Source organism: Molossus molossus, unplaced genomic scaffold, assembly GCF_014108415.1.
Source record: "Molossus molossus isolate mMolMol1 unplaced genomic scaffold, mMolMol1.p scaffold_m16_p_1, whole genome shotgun sequence".
NCBI classification, from domain to species: domain Eukaryota; kingdom Metazoa; phylum Chordata; class Mammalia; order Chiroptera; family Molossidae; genus Molossus; species Molossus molossus.
Window position 1 is genome coordinate 200,785,832 of NW_023425344.1, and position 15,165 is coordinate 200,800,996.

The 15,165-nt window shown below is 35.3% G+C and overlaps 1 protein-coding gene across 29 annotated transcripts in view; it reads right to left on the reverse strand.

The window, feature by feature from the left end:
* Positions 1–15,165, reverse strand: part of HERC1 (HECT and RLD domain containing E3 ubiquitin protein ligase family member 1) — a 236,115-nt gene that overhangs the window by 94,754 nt on the left and 126,196 nt on the right. For 26 of the 29 annotated variants that reach the window (XR_004960256.1, XM_036265948.1, XM_036266229.1 and 23 more), the window contains 7 exons: positions 14,746–15,085; positions 14,168–14,288; positions 9,718–9,769; positions 4,315–4,583; positions 2,498–2,713; positions 594–714; positions 123–360 (listed from right to left, as the gene is read on the reverse strand). Coding sequence is in view for 28 of the 29 variants with exons in the window: in XM_036265948.1 (XP_036121841.1) it covers positions 123–360; positions 594–714; positions 2,498–2,713; positions 4,315–4,583; positions 9,718–9,769; positions 14,168–14,288; positions 14,746–15,085 (1,357 nt within the window). In the remaining variant the exon portion in view is untranslated. The remainder of the gene's footprint in view (positions 1–122; positions 361–593; positions 715–2,497; positions 2,714–4,314; positions 4,584–9,717; positions 9,770–14,167; positions 14,289–14,745; positions 15,086–15,165) is intronic. The other 3 variants (XM_036267182.1, XM_036267102.1, XM_036266928.1) reach the window with 1 other exon arrangement.

A 15,165-nucleotide genomic window follows, 5' to 3' on the forward strand; every position in this document is an offset into this window, starting at 1 on the left:
ATAACACAGAAGGGCAAATGTTATACTTAAACACATAAAGGAGATCAGGGGGAAATTGAAGTTACTTAAATGTGAAAAGACCAGACTCAACACAGTTCTACCAAGACATCCACAATGCTCACCCTGTAGTGATGGCTAGAATCTGGAGCAATCTTGTACTAGCCACTTTTAAAGCTGTGCTAAGCTGAGAAACACCCGTCTTTGGCAACAACTGCAAGGGCTGTCCTAGCATAGTGTCTGTGCCACATAACTGTGACAATACGTTTAGCAGACCAGTGGAAATTGCCAAAGAAACATCCACTGGTTGATAGTGAACACTCAGAGAGAATACTGTAACCAAAAGGAGACGCTGCTGGGCTTCTGAAAAAAAACAAAGAAAGATAGTTGAGAATTTTCTCTGAAGTAAATAAAACATTTACTAAAATGCATCATATTCTAAAATATAAATACTAATATGGAACAACACCATTACATTATTCTTTACCTGTAAGTTGAACTACTAATGTCAAACACAAGGTATAGAGCATTAACTGTCTCGTATAACCTCAGGCCCAAATAACTTGCATCTTGTATTTCTAGGGGCAGTTACTCACCAATGTGATGCTTGTTTGCTTGCAGGGCTCTCTCTAGGGTAGCAGACAACTGTTGATAAATCTTATGCACAGCCACCTGGATTTCAATCTGTATATTTCTCTTAGCTGCTCTGATCCCATCCTGAATTACACATAAATATTTACTTTTTCTGTTAGCAACAATGATACCTCCTACCCAAATAAAAGTAATAGCATTTCATTCTTAATCTACCTATCTGCTAGAACCCTATGGTGGTTTTCAATTACTTAGAATATTTCAGTATATAAAAGTTTTAAAATAAATATTATTATTTATTTTTTTAATCCTCACCTGAGGATAGTTTTCCATTGCTTTTCAAACAGAGAGGGAGTGAGAGAGAGAGATACATTGATGTGAGAGAGACACATCAATTGGTTGTCTCCCACACAACCCCAATAAGGGCCAGGGATCAAATCGCAACCAAGGTACATGCCCTTGACTGCAATCAAACCCATGACTCTTTGGTCCATGGGCTGATGCTCTAACTGCTGAGCCAAACTTGCCAGGGCTAAAATAAATTTATTTTTAAATTGATAATTCCTGATTCTATACAATCTTTCTCCTTTCCCACAAAATATATTTTCCTCTATAAATATGAAAGATATAAAGATAACACATAAAATAAATTTCTTTTCAAGAAATCAGAGAATCTAAACAGAATGATTATGTCAAAATGTAAATTCTTGAAAACCATCTTCCCAAATACCCTATCCCAGCTTAGATCTATCTCTATCCGATTTGGCTAAGGGTTAATAAAACTAAGCCAACAGAGAATCTAAAACTACAACAGTACTATGGCTCACCTAACTCCAACTATAATACTCAGGAAACTAAACCAATGAGTTATCTTTTTTAAAAATGTTTTTATTGATTTTTTTTTAGAGAGAAAGGAAGGGAGATATAGAAACATCATTGTCAGAGATACATCAATCGGCTGTCTCCTGCATGCCCCCTCTGGGGGTTGAGCCCAAAACCCGGGCTTGTGCCCTAACTAGAATCGACCGGGACCTCTCAGTCCCTGGGATAACGCTCAATCCATTGAGCCACATGGGTCAGGCCCAATGAGGTATTTCTAAGAATCATCAAAAGTCTTTATATTTTAAAACTTCAATCTTTTTTTTTTTTAATCCTCATCTGAGGACATTTTTCGATATTTTGTTCAGATAGAGTGAGAGGGAGAGAGAGAGAGAGAGAAACATCGACGTGAAAGCGACACATTGAGTGGTTGCCACCCACATGACCCAACCAGGGCTGGGGACAAACTGCAACCAAGGTACATGTCCTTAGCGGGAACCGAACCCGGGTCTCTCCGGACCGCAGTCCGACGCTCTAACCGCTGAGCCAAACCGGCCAGGGCTAAAACTTCAATCTTAAACATCAAAAAGTTTAGCATTACAAAACTGGTTTTGTAAAAAGTCATGGAGGGACCTGGAGAAATAAGCAAAATAAGCCAATTGGAGAAAGAGAAATACCACATGATCTCACTTATTTGTGGAATATAATGAACAAGGTAGGCTGATGAACGAAATAGACCCAGAGACATAGAAAGGAGTATGGTTTAGACTGACAAACCTCAGAGTAGGGGTGCGGGGTGGATGGAGGAGATGAACCAAAGAACTTATATGCATGTATACATAACTAATGGACATAGACAACAATGCAGGAGGGTGTGGGGGGCATGATGGGGAGGAGGGTATCTGGGGGGGGGGAGGGGAGAAACATCGGTGACAAAAATAATAAAAATTGAAAAAAAAAATAGAAAGATGAAAAGACACAAACAATACACACACAGAGACACACAGAGAATACTAGGAGGTAAAAAAAAAAAAAAAAAAAAAAAGATGGTTAAAATCTGAATATATTGCAAGGTGTCATCGTAACCTACCTGATAGTGATGCAATCGGCCACTCTCTCCTTTGGCTCCTGCGTGTCCAACAGTGCCTAAGCCAAAACACCCTGCTAGAAACTGCAGCCTCACAGACGTGAGCAGTGTGGATGACTGGAAGCCTGAGCTCAACCTGCTTCCTGCCAGAGAGATGCTACCTTTTTCCTCCATTCCAGACAACAGAATGAGGATCTGGTGAAGTGCCTCTAAACGAAGCTTGAGAAAGGTAAAATAAACATAGTTGAGACACAAAGGAACTCTGTTATGTTATTATAATCACAGAAAGTTCTGACATTTCTTAGGCCAACACTCTAACCACTGAGCCAAACTGGCCAGGGTGGAAGTATTTCTTTTTTATAATTAAATTTCTTGGGGGTGACATTGGTTAATAAGATTATATAGGTTTCGAGTGTACAATTCTATGATGCATCATCTATATACTGCACTGTATGTCCACCACCCAAAGTTATATCTTCTTCCGTCACCATATATTTGACTCCATTTTACTACCCTTCCATCCCTCTTCCCTCTGATAACCAGCATACTATTGTATGTCTATAAGCTTTTGTGTTTGTTTTTCGTATTTGTTCATTTGTTGCTTTCAGTTTTATATCCTATATATGAGTGAGAAGTATTTCTGAAAGGTTTCTCTGTGGTTCTCTTGAACTTCTGGCTCTACTTTCCCTAGGAAGACAGTATCTACCACTATAGTCAATCAGCCTAACCCTACTCTTTTTAAATTTTATTTTGAAATAATTTTACATTTATAGAAGAGTTTTCAAAGATGGTACAGAGAGTTATTATATATCTTCCCCTAATGTTAACATCTTACATGACTATGGTACATTTATCATAATTAAGAAATTAACCTTGGTATAATACTATTGACTAAACCACAGACTTTATTTGGTCTTCACTAATTTTCCCATAATATCCCTTTTCTGTTCCAGGATCTAGTCCACGATATCATATTGCATTTTATTGTCTTGTCTTCTTAATCTCCTCAAGTCTATGATCGTTTTGGTCTTTTCTTGTTTTCCATGACCATGACACTTTGAAAGAGTTATTCATGTATTTTATAGAACGTCCCTCAATTTGGGTTTGACTGATGTTTTCTCATGACTGAACTAGAGTTATGGGGAAGAATACTTTAAAGTCTTCTCATAACATTTTCAGAGGTAAATGACATCACCATCTTATTACTGGTAATGTTACTTTGATCCCTGGTTAAGGTGATGCAATGTAAAATTACGATTTTTCTCTCTTTTCATACTGTTTGTTAGCTCTGAGTCACTAAGTCTACCTTACTTTCAAGAGGAGGGGGAGGTAAATTCTAGCTCCTAGGGAGACAAATATCAAAGAATTTGTGGACATGTTAAAATCACAATAATAAATATTTTGAGGGAGATACTTTGAGGTTATACAGACATTTTGTGTCTGTACTGCTCCTTAATTGTAGCATTCATCATTATTACTATGGTGTTCTAATTTAACCCTTTTTAAAGGAAGACAAATGGGTCAAAAATGGAGGCTCTGAGAAGAGATCCATATGGTCACCAGCCAGTCTCACACTAGTTTCTAGGAGACAAGACTTACGATTACAGTATCTTGTTCTAAGAGATGACAATTAAAAATACACTTTTTTCCACTTCAAACAAAATATCATGCTGGTATAGTTAAGATAATGACATTAAAAAACTCAGGTGGAGGAAAGAGGGAGAGCAAGGAGTAGAAGAAAAGGAAAAGTTTTCCTACAACTGCACATTCAGTGGTTAAGTTTCCATATTCCCTCACAGGAGTAAATATCAAAGACTTACTTCTGCCCTTAACTGCTGCTGTTCCATTGCAATGATGGAGGCCTGGGGACTTGTAGACATACTCTCCTCGGGCTCTTTAAAACCTGGGGCATTCCCCACATCACCACTCACAAAGCTTACAACATTTTCGATCAAAGTATGAACTCCCAAAGACTTGGTAAGATCAAAATCAGACTCAAAAGAGTAAGAGGAGTTGCACAACCAGTCTCTGCTATGTTTCAGGCGAGCCCAAGAGTCGTTCAGGGATTCCAATTGACTGTGCATAGGACCTACATACAAACAGAATAAACATGCATCAATGGCAACCAAGTAGAGCAAACAATCTGAAACAAGAGGAGGACTGAGTGCTACTACCATACCAACTGGTGAGAAATGGATACTTATGTTTAATACATGCATGCATTAAGTGGATCTAAGCAAAATGCTTTGGTAAAAAACAACAAACAAACAAAAACTATAGCAATGTAAGAAAATAAAGGAAAAGCCCTATTTGATGTACCAGTGTCTCTGTAAGCGCTTTATCAATATGTTGCCACAAGGAAAAGAAAGGCAGAAGCTGCTTTCAAAATGCTTAGCTTAAAATGCTCTGCAGTATTAAACAGACCATCATTTTTAAACAAAATGGAACTAGGCACTTAGGACACTGCTAGTAAGACCTACTAGTAATAGGACTTCATCTGATTTAACATATCATTGCAAAAAAGTTAAGGCTGTGCAAAGTGTCTACATATCTGCAATAAAACATTACCAAAAAATGAATATAGAAGGGCAAGTAAACTTACACAAAAAGGAGACACAAACATCACCCTTTGGGTTTCATTAATACAAGAAACACTTTCACTGTGTCATATGCATATTTATTGCACGTTGTGAAACTCCTACATAGAGGAAGCAAAGTTTCACAGACAAGAATATGTAAGATTTATCATAAAATGATAGCTATATAAAATTACCAAGTGGTTCACAATGGTTGCAAAATATAATACCATTAGATTTGCCAGTGGGCATTTTCTAGACTAAAACTTTTAGACAGCAAAATTGGCAATATGTTTGAATATAACAACTGTCCAAGTCACATGGCAGTATTAGCTTTAAATAATATATAAATGCCCAATTTTTACAAACTTTGTCTTAATCTAAGGTACACAAATTAGATTAATCATAATCCTTGGTTCATGATACACTCTCATCATTGGTCCATGCATGGCCTGCTTTTATATTTATATTTATTTAAAATAAATGTGAACACAAAAACTAGAAAACTAACAGTAGTAACATGTATATCTACTCTTCCTCTTCCAATTCATCTCTCCCTGACTCTTCTATCTCAGGTTTTCACAGTTCCTAAGCCTGGATTTATTATTCCTTTGGTTTTATTGTTGTCAAATATTGATTTATCTTATATATAGTCCCCAAAGAAATAAAGTTTAGTTTTAGTTGTTTTAGACTTTATAAAAAAGTATTATATATATATGACATACTCTTCATTCAATATTATATTGCTAATATTCATTCACACTATCGCATGTAGCCATTGGTTCATTTGTTTGAGTGCTGTATAATATCTTATCGTGTGAATATACCAAATTTCTCTACTAGAAATGTATCTTAAGGTATCCAATAAATTATGCATTACAAAAATTATATTTGTTACATAACTAGATGGAAAAGACTTAGGAAGAGAACTACTTAAGCACTAATGCCCACAGATAAAATGAATTAACACAATATTAATTGCATAATTTATTCTTGAATTATTACACTAGTGTCAATAAAACCCCAGGACTGCAAAATCAAACACAGAATTCATAACAGGCAGCTAATAATATAAAGTAACTATAAAATAATTATATGCATTCTACTAAATAATTTAGAATGGCAAAGAATATATGATTTATTGGCCTTCCATGTTTAGCAAGAATTTTTAAATTAAAAAATGCTGAATATTCAGTTTTACTGAACATGGAAAATAACCAATCTAAAAATTTCCCCAAATTACAGTTATTTTTTTATGTAAAATCAAAAGGAGCAAAACTCCAAAGAATAATGTCACAGATGCACAATGTATTAAATTTAAAATATTTCAAAAATAAAGTAGGGGTTAATGTAAAAAAAAAATCAATTTTTATTTTCTTAAGCACCACATATTCAGAATCTAGATGTTTCCTTAACTTAAAAATGACAGTGTTTGACTCTTTGCATTGAGCTTGTATGTTCAATAATAAAATTTCAGACTAAAAAGTTCTATTTTCCATCACTTACAAACTACTTTTCAAAATAAAAAAAAAAACAAAAACGCAATGAGTTAGTGTTAGACCAAAATAAAAGAGATCTTAGCAATTACCATGTCTACTTCCTTGCGATTGAGGAAAGAGACGTTCAAAGAAATTGATCTGCAAAATTATTAATACTAATCCCTTAATTTTATTGGAGGTTGTCTTATATATTCCTGTTATCAATCAACTCACAAATCACTAATCCATGGAAATTTCAACTGCCTGCCTAAACTAAAGTTCAATTATAAAGAATATACAAATAGTGAATTGCTTTAATATACTCCAAAATATTCTATGGAGTGGGTGACCAACACCCAAATTAAATCCTCTCTGCAATTTAAAGCAGAGGTAGCAAACGTTTTCTGTAAAGAGCCAGATAGTAAATATTTTAAATTTTGTGCATCATGAAAGTTCCTATCGTAGGACTTAACTCTGCTGTTGTAGTGTGGAGGAAGCTACAAACAATACATAAACAAGTAAGTATAGCTGTGTTCCAACAAATTGTTATTTACCAAAAAAAAGATGGCAGGCCAAATTTGGCCCACTAGCAATAGTTTGCCGACCCCTAATTTAAAGGATGCAACTTATTAGGTATATGACCCCAACAAAACTTTGCATGAATAAAATATAAGAAAGAACAAAAAGGACACTTATCTGAAAGCATTAGGATAAAACATCAGGCTGACATAAAAAATACTTTGAAACATAAAAACTTACAGTACAAAAATGAGAGATGAAAGAATTCTAAATTCTTTAAAAAAAATTAAAGAATAACTCTAACTTTGGAAACTTTGGTTTGTTCTATATATTTATTTTTTTAATTTTATACAGGAAATACTGCATCTGAAAAGCGTATCAAAAGCTTCTATAGAGTAACTGTGACTTAATAAGCCCAATTTTCACTTAATATTTATTTCAGAGTCACCTTACCATGAAAAGAAATTTTTGAGATTGTTTACTTGTCCTTACAACTTTGGTTCTTAAATGGAATTTTCAAAATGAATATGGCAGAGCTGCAATACATACTTTATAAACCATAAAATATGTAAGCAAGCTAAAACGGGGGAAAAAAAATTAAACATGCCATTATGTACTTGCTTGGAGCTCTTCTTTTTTCTGGGGCTCAACTGGCCAAAAAGGAGTAAATACACTACCACACAAGAATCAGAAGACAAAAGGAGAAATTTGGTACAGAACAACATTTACATATGCTCCTCTTTATATAATTTAATTTGAAATGCAGAAATAAAAATAGCATTTCACCCACGTTACACCACAAAACACACATGTTGATACATGTTTCAGTACTATTTTAGTAATAAAACCCTAACACTCTATTTAAAGAATCAGGGTGAGAAAAAAAAAAAAAAATCCAACCATGTAGTATTTTAACTAATACTATATGTTGCTTCTTAAATTGTTGCTTTGGCATCCCCACCATGTTTCACCCCCACCATTTTTGTACTGTTTCAACCTCAGCTTAAGTATGAAAATTAAAGTTAAGTATCTGCAAAAAGGTATTGTCTTTCAGCAAGGAAGGAGCCCAGTTCTGCACAACCATAGTGAAATCTTTTAAGTATTTATCAAAGTACCAAAACACCAACATATTTAACAAGTTTTGTCAAGAATTTTGACAGGCTGTTATGAGAATTAAATGAGTTAATATGTTTGAAGTGATGAGAACAATGCCTGGCATATAGTAAGCAGTTTATAAGTGTTTAATGAATACACATTTTATATTCTCTCTGAGGTGCTAAGTGGAAATATGTTTCACCTGTTCCTTATTAAAGTAATTTATGACATTTTTGGTCTTATAGTTTAGCATTGATGCTTCTAAAGAGCTCACTTTGCTTTATCCCTTTTTACCATATTCACTTCCTTGGACCAAATGTGAAAAGTTAACTGGAGTGAGGGGAGAAACAGCCATTTCATTTCAAATTCAAAATACATTTTTAATGGTTAATCCACAAGCTCTAGGATTCATGAGATTAAAAATTGTTTTTGCTGCCCTTTCTGAAACAATTCTATTTTCTAGTCACCTATTCCTAGGAGCAAAGCCATCAGCAGAATTTTCCCCTGAGAACATTAAAGATGCAATAATTATTAGAATAAATTGGTACCACATTAAGTGATATCATGAAAAGTTATATAACTAGTTAGCCTCCCTATAATAACTTCCTTAATGGATAATTAAAAAAACCTTTTCCCATGAGGTCCTATATTTCCTTTTCTGTTTTCAACAAACTAAAATTAGATTCCAACAAGTTAATAGGCTTTGGTACTACCTTGAGCTTTTTGAAGCAGGTGATTTATCTATAAATAAAATCTGAATTAATCGATTAATTAATTTGTATCTACAGGAAATTCACATCTACTTAAAGGATAATTGTTTTTAAATTTTGAACAGGTAGCAACTCAAGGATAGTAATTTTAAAATGTCATCTTAATTCCTCCTAAGTAATTTATATTCCAATCCTAGGTTATTCTTAATATGTATATAGGTATATGGAAGGCAAATGAGGTAAAGAGTTCTCCCTGTAATAACATTTAATCCATAGCAACTATATCAGTGAGCTAAAACACAGCAAATTATGTACATAACGCCATCTCCCCTGCCCCCGCCATAATTATAAAGCACTGATTTTGGAGTTCCATAGGCCTTTTAATAAGTCAAAACACATGACAAATGAGAAAAAGACCCAATAATTAACTCCTAGGCACTAACAGATTTGAAAAGGGTATACATTTTAAAGAAAATGATCTTCCGCCAGGCCGGTGTGGCTCAGTGGTTGAGCGTTGACCCATGCACCAAGAGGTCACTGGTTCAATTCCCCATCAGGGCACATGCCCAGGTTGTGGGCCAAATCCCCAGTCAGGGGGCATGCTGGAGACAACCAATTGATATTCTCTCTCATTGATGTTTCTATATCTCTCTCCCTCTCCATTCCTCTCTCTCTAAAAATCAATAAAGAAAAAAAAAATGTTTTTAAATTATCTTCCATTAATTAACTCTTTGATAAAAAGTTTCTAATTTTTTTTTGCAATTACTTTTCAATGACAAATCTAAATACATCAGACATAAAAACAGTTACTTAATTTAACCAGATATTTAATATTTAATACTCACCTCTCTTCCTATGAGATGATGCCAAATCCAAATCAACATTTCGTCTTCCACTCTTTTAGCATTAAAAATAAATAATAAAGTTGAATTGTGAAAACTGTTTTAAAATTAAGATTTAATAGAATATTAATAAAAATAATCTATATAATTATAGCAATGTGCTCCTCATTCACTAGTCAAGTCAGACCAACAACAAAGTCTCTAAAATCCAACTAAACACAGCTATAAGCAAGCACAAGCACAAAACTCTCAGATACAAAGTCAAGGTGCACATTTATTAACACTGTAAAGTAGCAGAAGTTTTTCTTTGTTGTCACCTTTTCTTCTTTGGAATCTTTGTCTTTTATCTTCCAAACACATCTTATTAATACCCTCTAGATGCCTAAAGCCCCTTTAGCAAAGTCCCATTTTCCAAAATTCCTAATTGCCCAATCCTTACTTTCTATTCTTTTAAAAACTCCCACTAGCCTTGGCCAGTGTTTAAAGGAAAAGAATGTGATGAATCCACACTAACAGAAAAATAACATAGTCTAAAGCCTTGTGGTAGTGTTTTAAACGTTTTTAAAATGTTTTTAAGAACCTATTAAAATCTCAAATTGTTAAAATGGCAGATAGCTTAATAAAACAGTGAAGGCTTTCAGAAAGAACAAAAGTATATTTCTATGTGTGTGATGGGGGGACAGTGTAAACAACTGTCCACTCATATGTACAACCACCATGTACAAACTATACATGACTTAAATTTATGCACAGACTTGACATTATGGTCTCAAGAATTTTAATTGTACTCAATCCCACAATAAAAAAATTTTAAAAATTGGTGGCAAAGAAGAAAGGCTGCAGAAGTGACAAAATAGATCCATTTAGGAAATGTCATTGTAGAAAACTTTTACCTGGTCACAAATAGACACATGTACCCACACTGTAGATAAATACATTTTGTCACACAAACATACAACCCAGAAATAACATATTCTCAGGCCATTTGGTGCTGGAAAAAACACAAAATGGTTATCACACAACTCCTGAAGACATTACTGTGTCATGCAATAAAACATTTTTAATCACACAGTACCTTTGCCATGAGAGCTCATGGAAGAAATTTATCTCAGACCTCAGAACCAGAAATAACTGTGTTTCCCTTTAAAAACTGGTTTGGTTTTATATTTTACATACTGTGAATCATTATGCTTTTCCTGTTTGGTGGCCCACCTCTAGTAGAACATCACAGTGTATCTTACCTAGGGCTTTATTTTCCTCTTCAGTTTCTTTCAGCCCTAATTCATTCACTGAATTTATCCTTTTCTAAAGTATTTATTTTTGTACACCACATCAAGTCCTTTGTGAAATGAGGGAGTTAGGAGGTAAATTTAGATTTAACTGTTACTTAGATTTCTTCTCTGTTTACTAAGAGAGAGAAGTAGATAATTTGTCACATAATACTCTTGATGAAAGAAGGTTAAAGCAAAGATTTAGAATTAAACTGGCTAACTTCAGTTATTTTTAAAAAACCATTTCAATCACTCACAATTGAGGATAAATGAAGTACTACTAGATGTCAAGGATAGTAATAGTACTAAACATACTTCAACTGAAAAACCCAAATTGCCCCCACTGCTTGCTCCTCTCCATCTGTACCAGGCAGGCTCTCTGAAGCTGAGCCCAGGTCTCTTCCATCTGCAATAGAATCTGCTTTCTCTAGTTACTGACTTTTCTACCTTTATGTCACTATCTTTCTATATATTCCATAAGGAAAGATAATCAAGAGTCAGTCTTTTCCAAAAATGTGTTTATTAATCTTTTTAAAATTCTGTAAAAACTAAATGAACAATCTTGGTAATTAAATCTAGACTCAACCCACCTCTATTAATCTATCTTCCCATTTTGTTTTAAAAACATAATTTTCAAATTTTTTTTTTTAATCCTCACCTGAGGGTATGTATTTATTTATTTTAGAGAGGGAAGGGAGAAAGAAAGTAATATCGAAGTGAGAGAAACATCAATCAGTTGCCTCCCATGTGTGCTCTGACCAGGAGTTGAAGCCACAACCTAGGTATATGCCCTGACTGGGAACCACAACCTTTTGGTGTATAGAATAGTGCTCCAACCAACTGAGCCACCCAGCCAGGGCACTTAAAAATTTTTTTTAAGTTGTATTACCAAACTTGTTCTTTAAGCTCAGTTGAGGCAAGTATAGCAGGTAGTATTATTCCCCATTTCAAAGATAAAGAAGCTGGGGCCATGGCCAGGTAGCTCAGTTGGATAGAGAGTCATCCCATTACACCAAGGTTGCAGGTTCGATCCCGTCAGGGCACACATAAGAATCAACCAATGAATGCATAAATAAGTGGAAAATAAAAGTCGATGTTTCTTTCTCTCTCTTCCTCTCTCTCTCTCAATCAATAAGTTTAAAAATATTAAAATACATAAATAAGTCTAACATGGAATGCTAGTGGTTTATTAAAGCTACTAACAAACTGCTATGGAAACAACAGTGCGAATCAATGTGAATCAAGTAATCTTGAAAAAGCTTTCTGGAACGTGGATATTTAACCAGTCCTTAAGAGAGAGACAGGACTTGATCAACAAAACTCTAGAGAAAGACATTTAAAGCAAACAATGCTGGAGCAGAGGCTCAAGAGGTATGTTTAGGGTCTGGCTGATGAACTACTATGGCAAAAATGCAGATTACTGGAGGAGAAAACTGGCTCCAAATGCAGGCAGGCAACATTTTCTAGAATCTTTGATTTCTAGGTAGGTAGTGCAATCGCTGAAGTGTTAAATAGGAAGGTAGTATGATAAATAAGTGTGGTGTTGTTGTGTGTCTTCAAGAGCTCTTAACTTTGGGAGCAGTGTCTAAAGAGCGAAACTGGGGAAAGCAGGGAGATCAGTTTGAAAACTACCAGTTCAGGCAAAGGTAACAAGGGCCTGAATTAAAAAGTAAAAAAGAAGAAACAGGCACAGAAATTTTACCAAAATAGACTAGAGAGTCATTCATTTATTAAAAAAATATTTAGTGACTGCCTAGTGTGTGCCAGGTACTAAAGATGCTTGGGCTACAATAGTGAATAAAACAGCAAATATTCTTGTTCTTAAGGAGCTTATATTCTATTGTAGGCTAACAGAAACTTATATAAATATAATCAATAAATTATGTTAGGTACTGCGGGGGGGGGGGGGGGCAACGAAGCAGAGTAAGGCAAGGCATGCAAGGAGTAAATGAATATGTGGGAGGGAAAATTTCAATTTTAAACAGGTGGTCAGACCCTGGCTGGTGTGGCTCAGTTGGCTGGAGAGGCACCCCACACATCAAAAGGTGGCAGGTTTGATTCCTGGTCAGGGCACATACCCAGGTTGCAGGTTTGATCCCTGGTCAGGCACTTACGAGAGAAAACTGATCAATGTTTCTCTCTCTCACTCACTCTTCCTCTCTCTGGAATCAATTAAATTTTTAAAAAAGCAAATAGAGTGTTCAGGGTAAGCCTCACTAAAAAAAGTAGCATCAGAATGAATATCTGAAGTGAGGGAATTAGTCATGCAGACAACAGTATTCCAGTCCAAAGAAACAGACAAGTAAAGGCCCTGAGAGGAAGTTGTGTGGTATGTTTATCGAAAAGCCAAGAGGCCAATGTGGGAGGAGAGTCACTAATGAGAGTAGTGGAAGAGGAGATCGAAGAGATAGTACAGCCAGGATGTGTAGAGCCTTGTAGGCCACTGTGAGGACACAGACTTCAACTCTGAGAAAAAGTGAAGTCACTGGAGGTTTTGAGCAGAGGAGGACAGGATCTGTTATAAAATTATCACAGGGCTGGGAGACTAGATAATGAAACTGACCAGATTGGAAAAAAATAGACAGAGAGGAATCTCAGTAGACTGCAAGATTAGAAACATGAACTGTGAGTACAAAGCAACTAATGGAAATAAAGAATAAAAGCAGGAAGAACAAACAAAAACATCATGAGACAATGAAACTTGCTTGAAGACACTATGTGACTTTCCTTAGAGGAGGAATCTCTTATGCTTAGAAGTTTCCTTTAAACATCTTTTGTTTATGTAGCACTTGTATAAACCCAGATTTCCAGCATGGATAGTTAACAGTACCACCAACTAAGGTAGGCAATATGACAAAAGGAGGTTTGGGAGAAAGATAAGTTTATTTTTGGATAAATTAAGATTAGGGTAACCTGACATGTTCAGGTAGAATATCCATCAAGGAGTCAGATATAAGAATTTGCAGTTTAGAAAGAAGTCAGAGCTAAGGACAGAAATCTGCGTCATTAACAGGTAAGTGAAAAATATCTATGCAATATAGTTATCTCATTTCTCTTAAAAGTTCTCTTTAAAAAGTTTTTATATGTCTAAAACAAACATATATTAATTAGCCTAATTAAAGCCTTATGTATCTATACCTTGAAAACAAAAATCCTTCTTTACTGAATCTAGGTATACCTACCAGTGCGTAACCCTCTTCATCTGATTCAGGCTGAGACAAATCAGATTCACTCCTCGATTTGATCAGTCTATAATTTGGGCTTGCGTGGACTAGCCGGCTCTCTGCAGTAAGACTTTCACTCCTGTCTCACATGCACAAAGAAAAGTTTTTCGATTTGGGACTGTTAGTGAACATAAAATTTAATGGAATTAGCAGCACAGAGAAAATACACACCCCATAAGGAGTAATTATACCTGTTGATGGGAAATCCTGACTCTTGTCTAAGCACAAAGCCCTTCTCAATTACATCAAAATAATTTGCATGCCAGTAAATTACAGAACCATGCAAATAACTTCATGTTTCTCAAGTACTGTTGTTTACATGTATGAAAAAGTGTGTCTCCTCATTTAATCAGAAATTTATTTCCCAGGCTGAAGCAGTATTACTCTTTACATTACTTTTCATTCATCCTAGTCAATTTGTATATCCATGTCTGTGTTAATTTCAGAAGAATAGTCTAACTTTGAGAATAAACCATTTCAATGCATAAAATAATAAAGGGAGGGGAGTAATGTTTTAAATTTCTAGTCAGTCCCACCTGGTCATAAGTCCACCCCCTTCAGAGGCACTTGTTGAAGGTTGCTGCAACTGTCCTTCTTCCCTCCGCTTCTGAAGCTCATCAATCACAGGACTTACTCCTAATATTAAGAGGGCACACCGATGGATCACGGAGTTGCAGGCAGCAGTGTACACATCCTGACCCTCAGGAAGGTCTGTGCTGACCCTTCGCTCTTGCTGAGACTGAGGAGGTGGATCATCAGATCGAGCCCCAGACCCTGCCCCACTGTTCATTCTATCTCGATCTCGGCTACGAGCTACTTCACGGGCTGAGAGGAAACACTGAAAGATTTCTGTAACATGCAACACAAAAACAAGGTCTTAACACATGGGGAGAGAAGAGCAAAGAAAATAACAATAAAAATAGTCAAAATATTTGGACCAAAAACTTACTGAAACA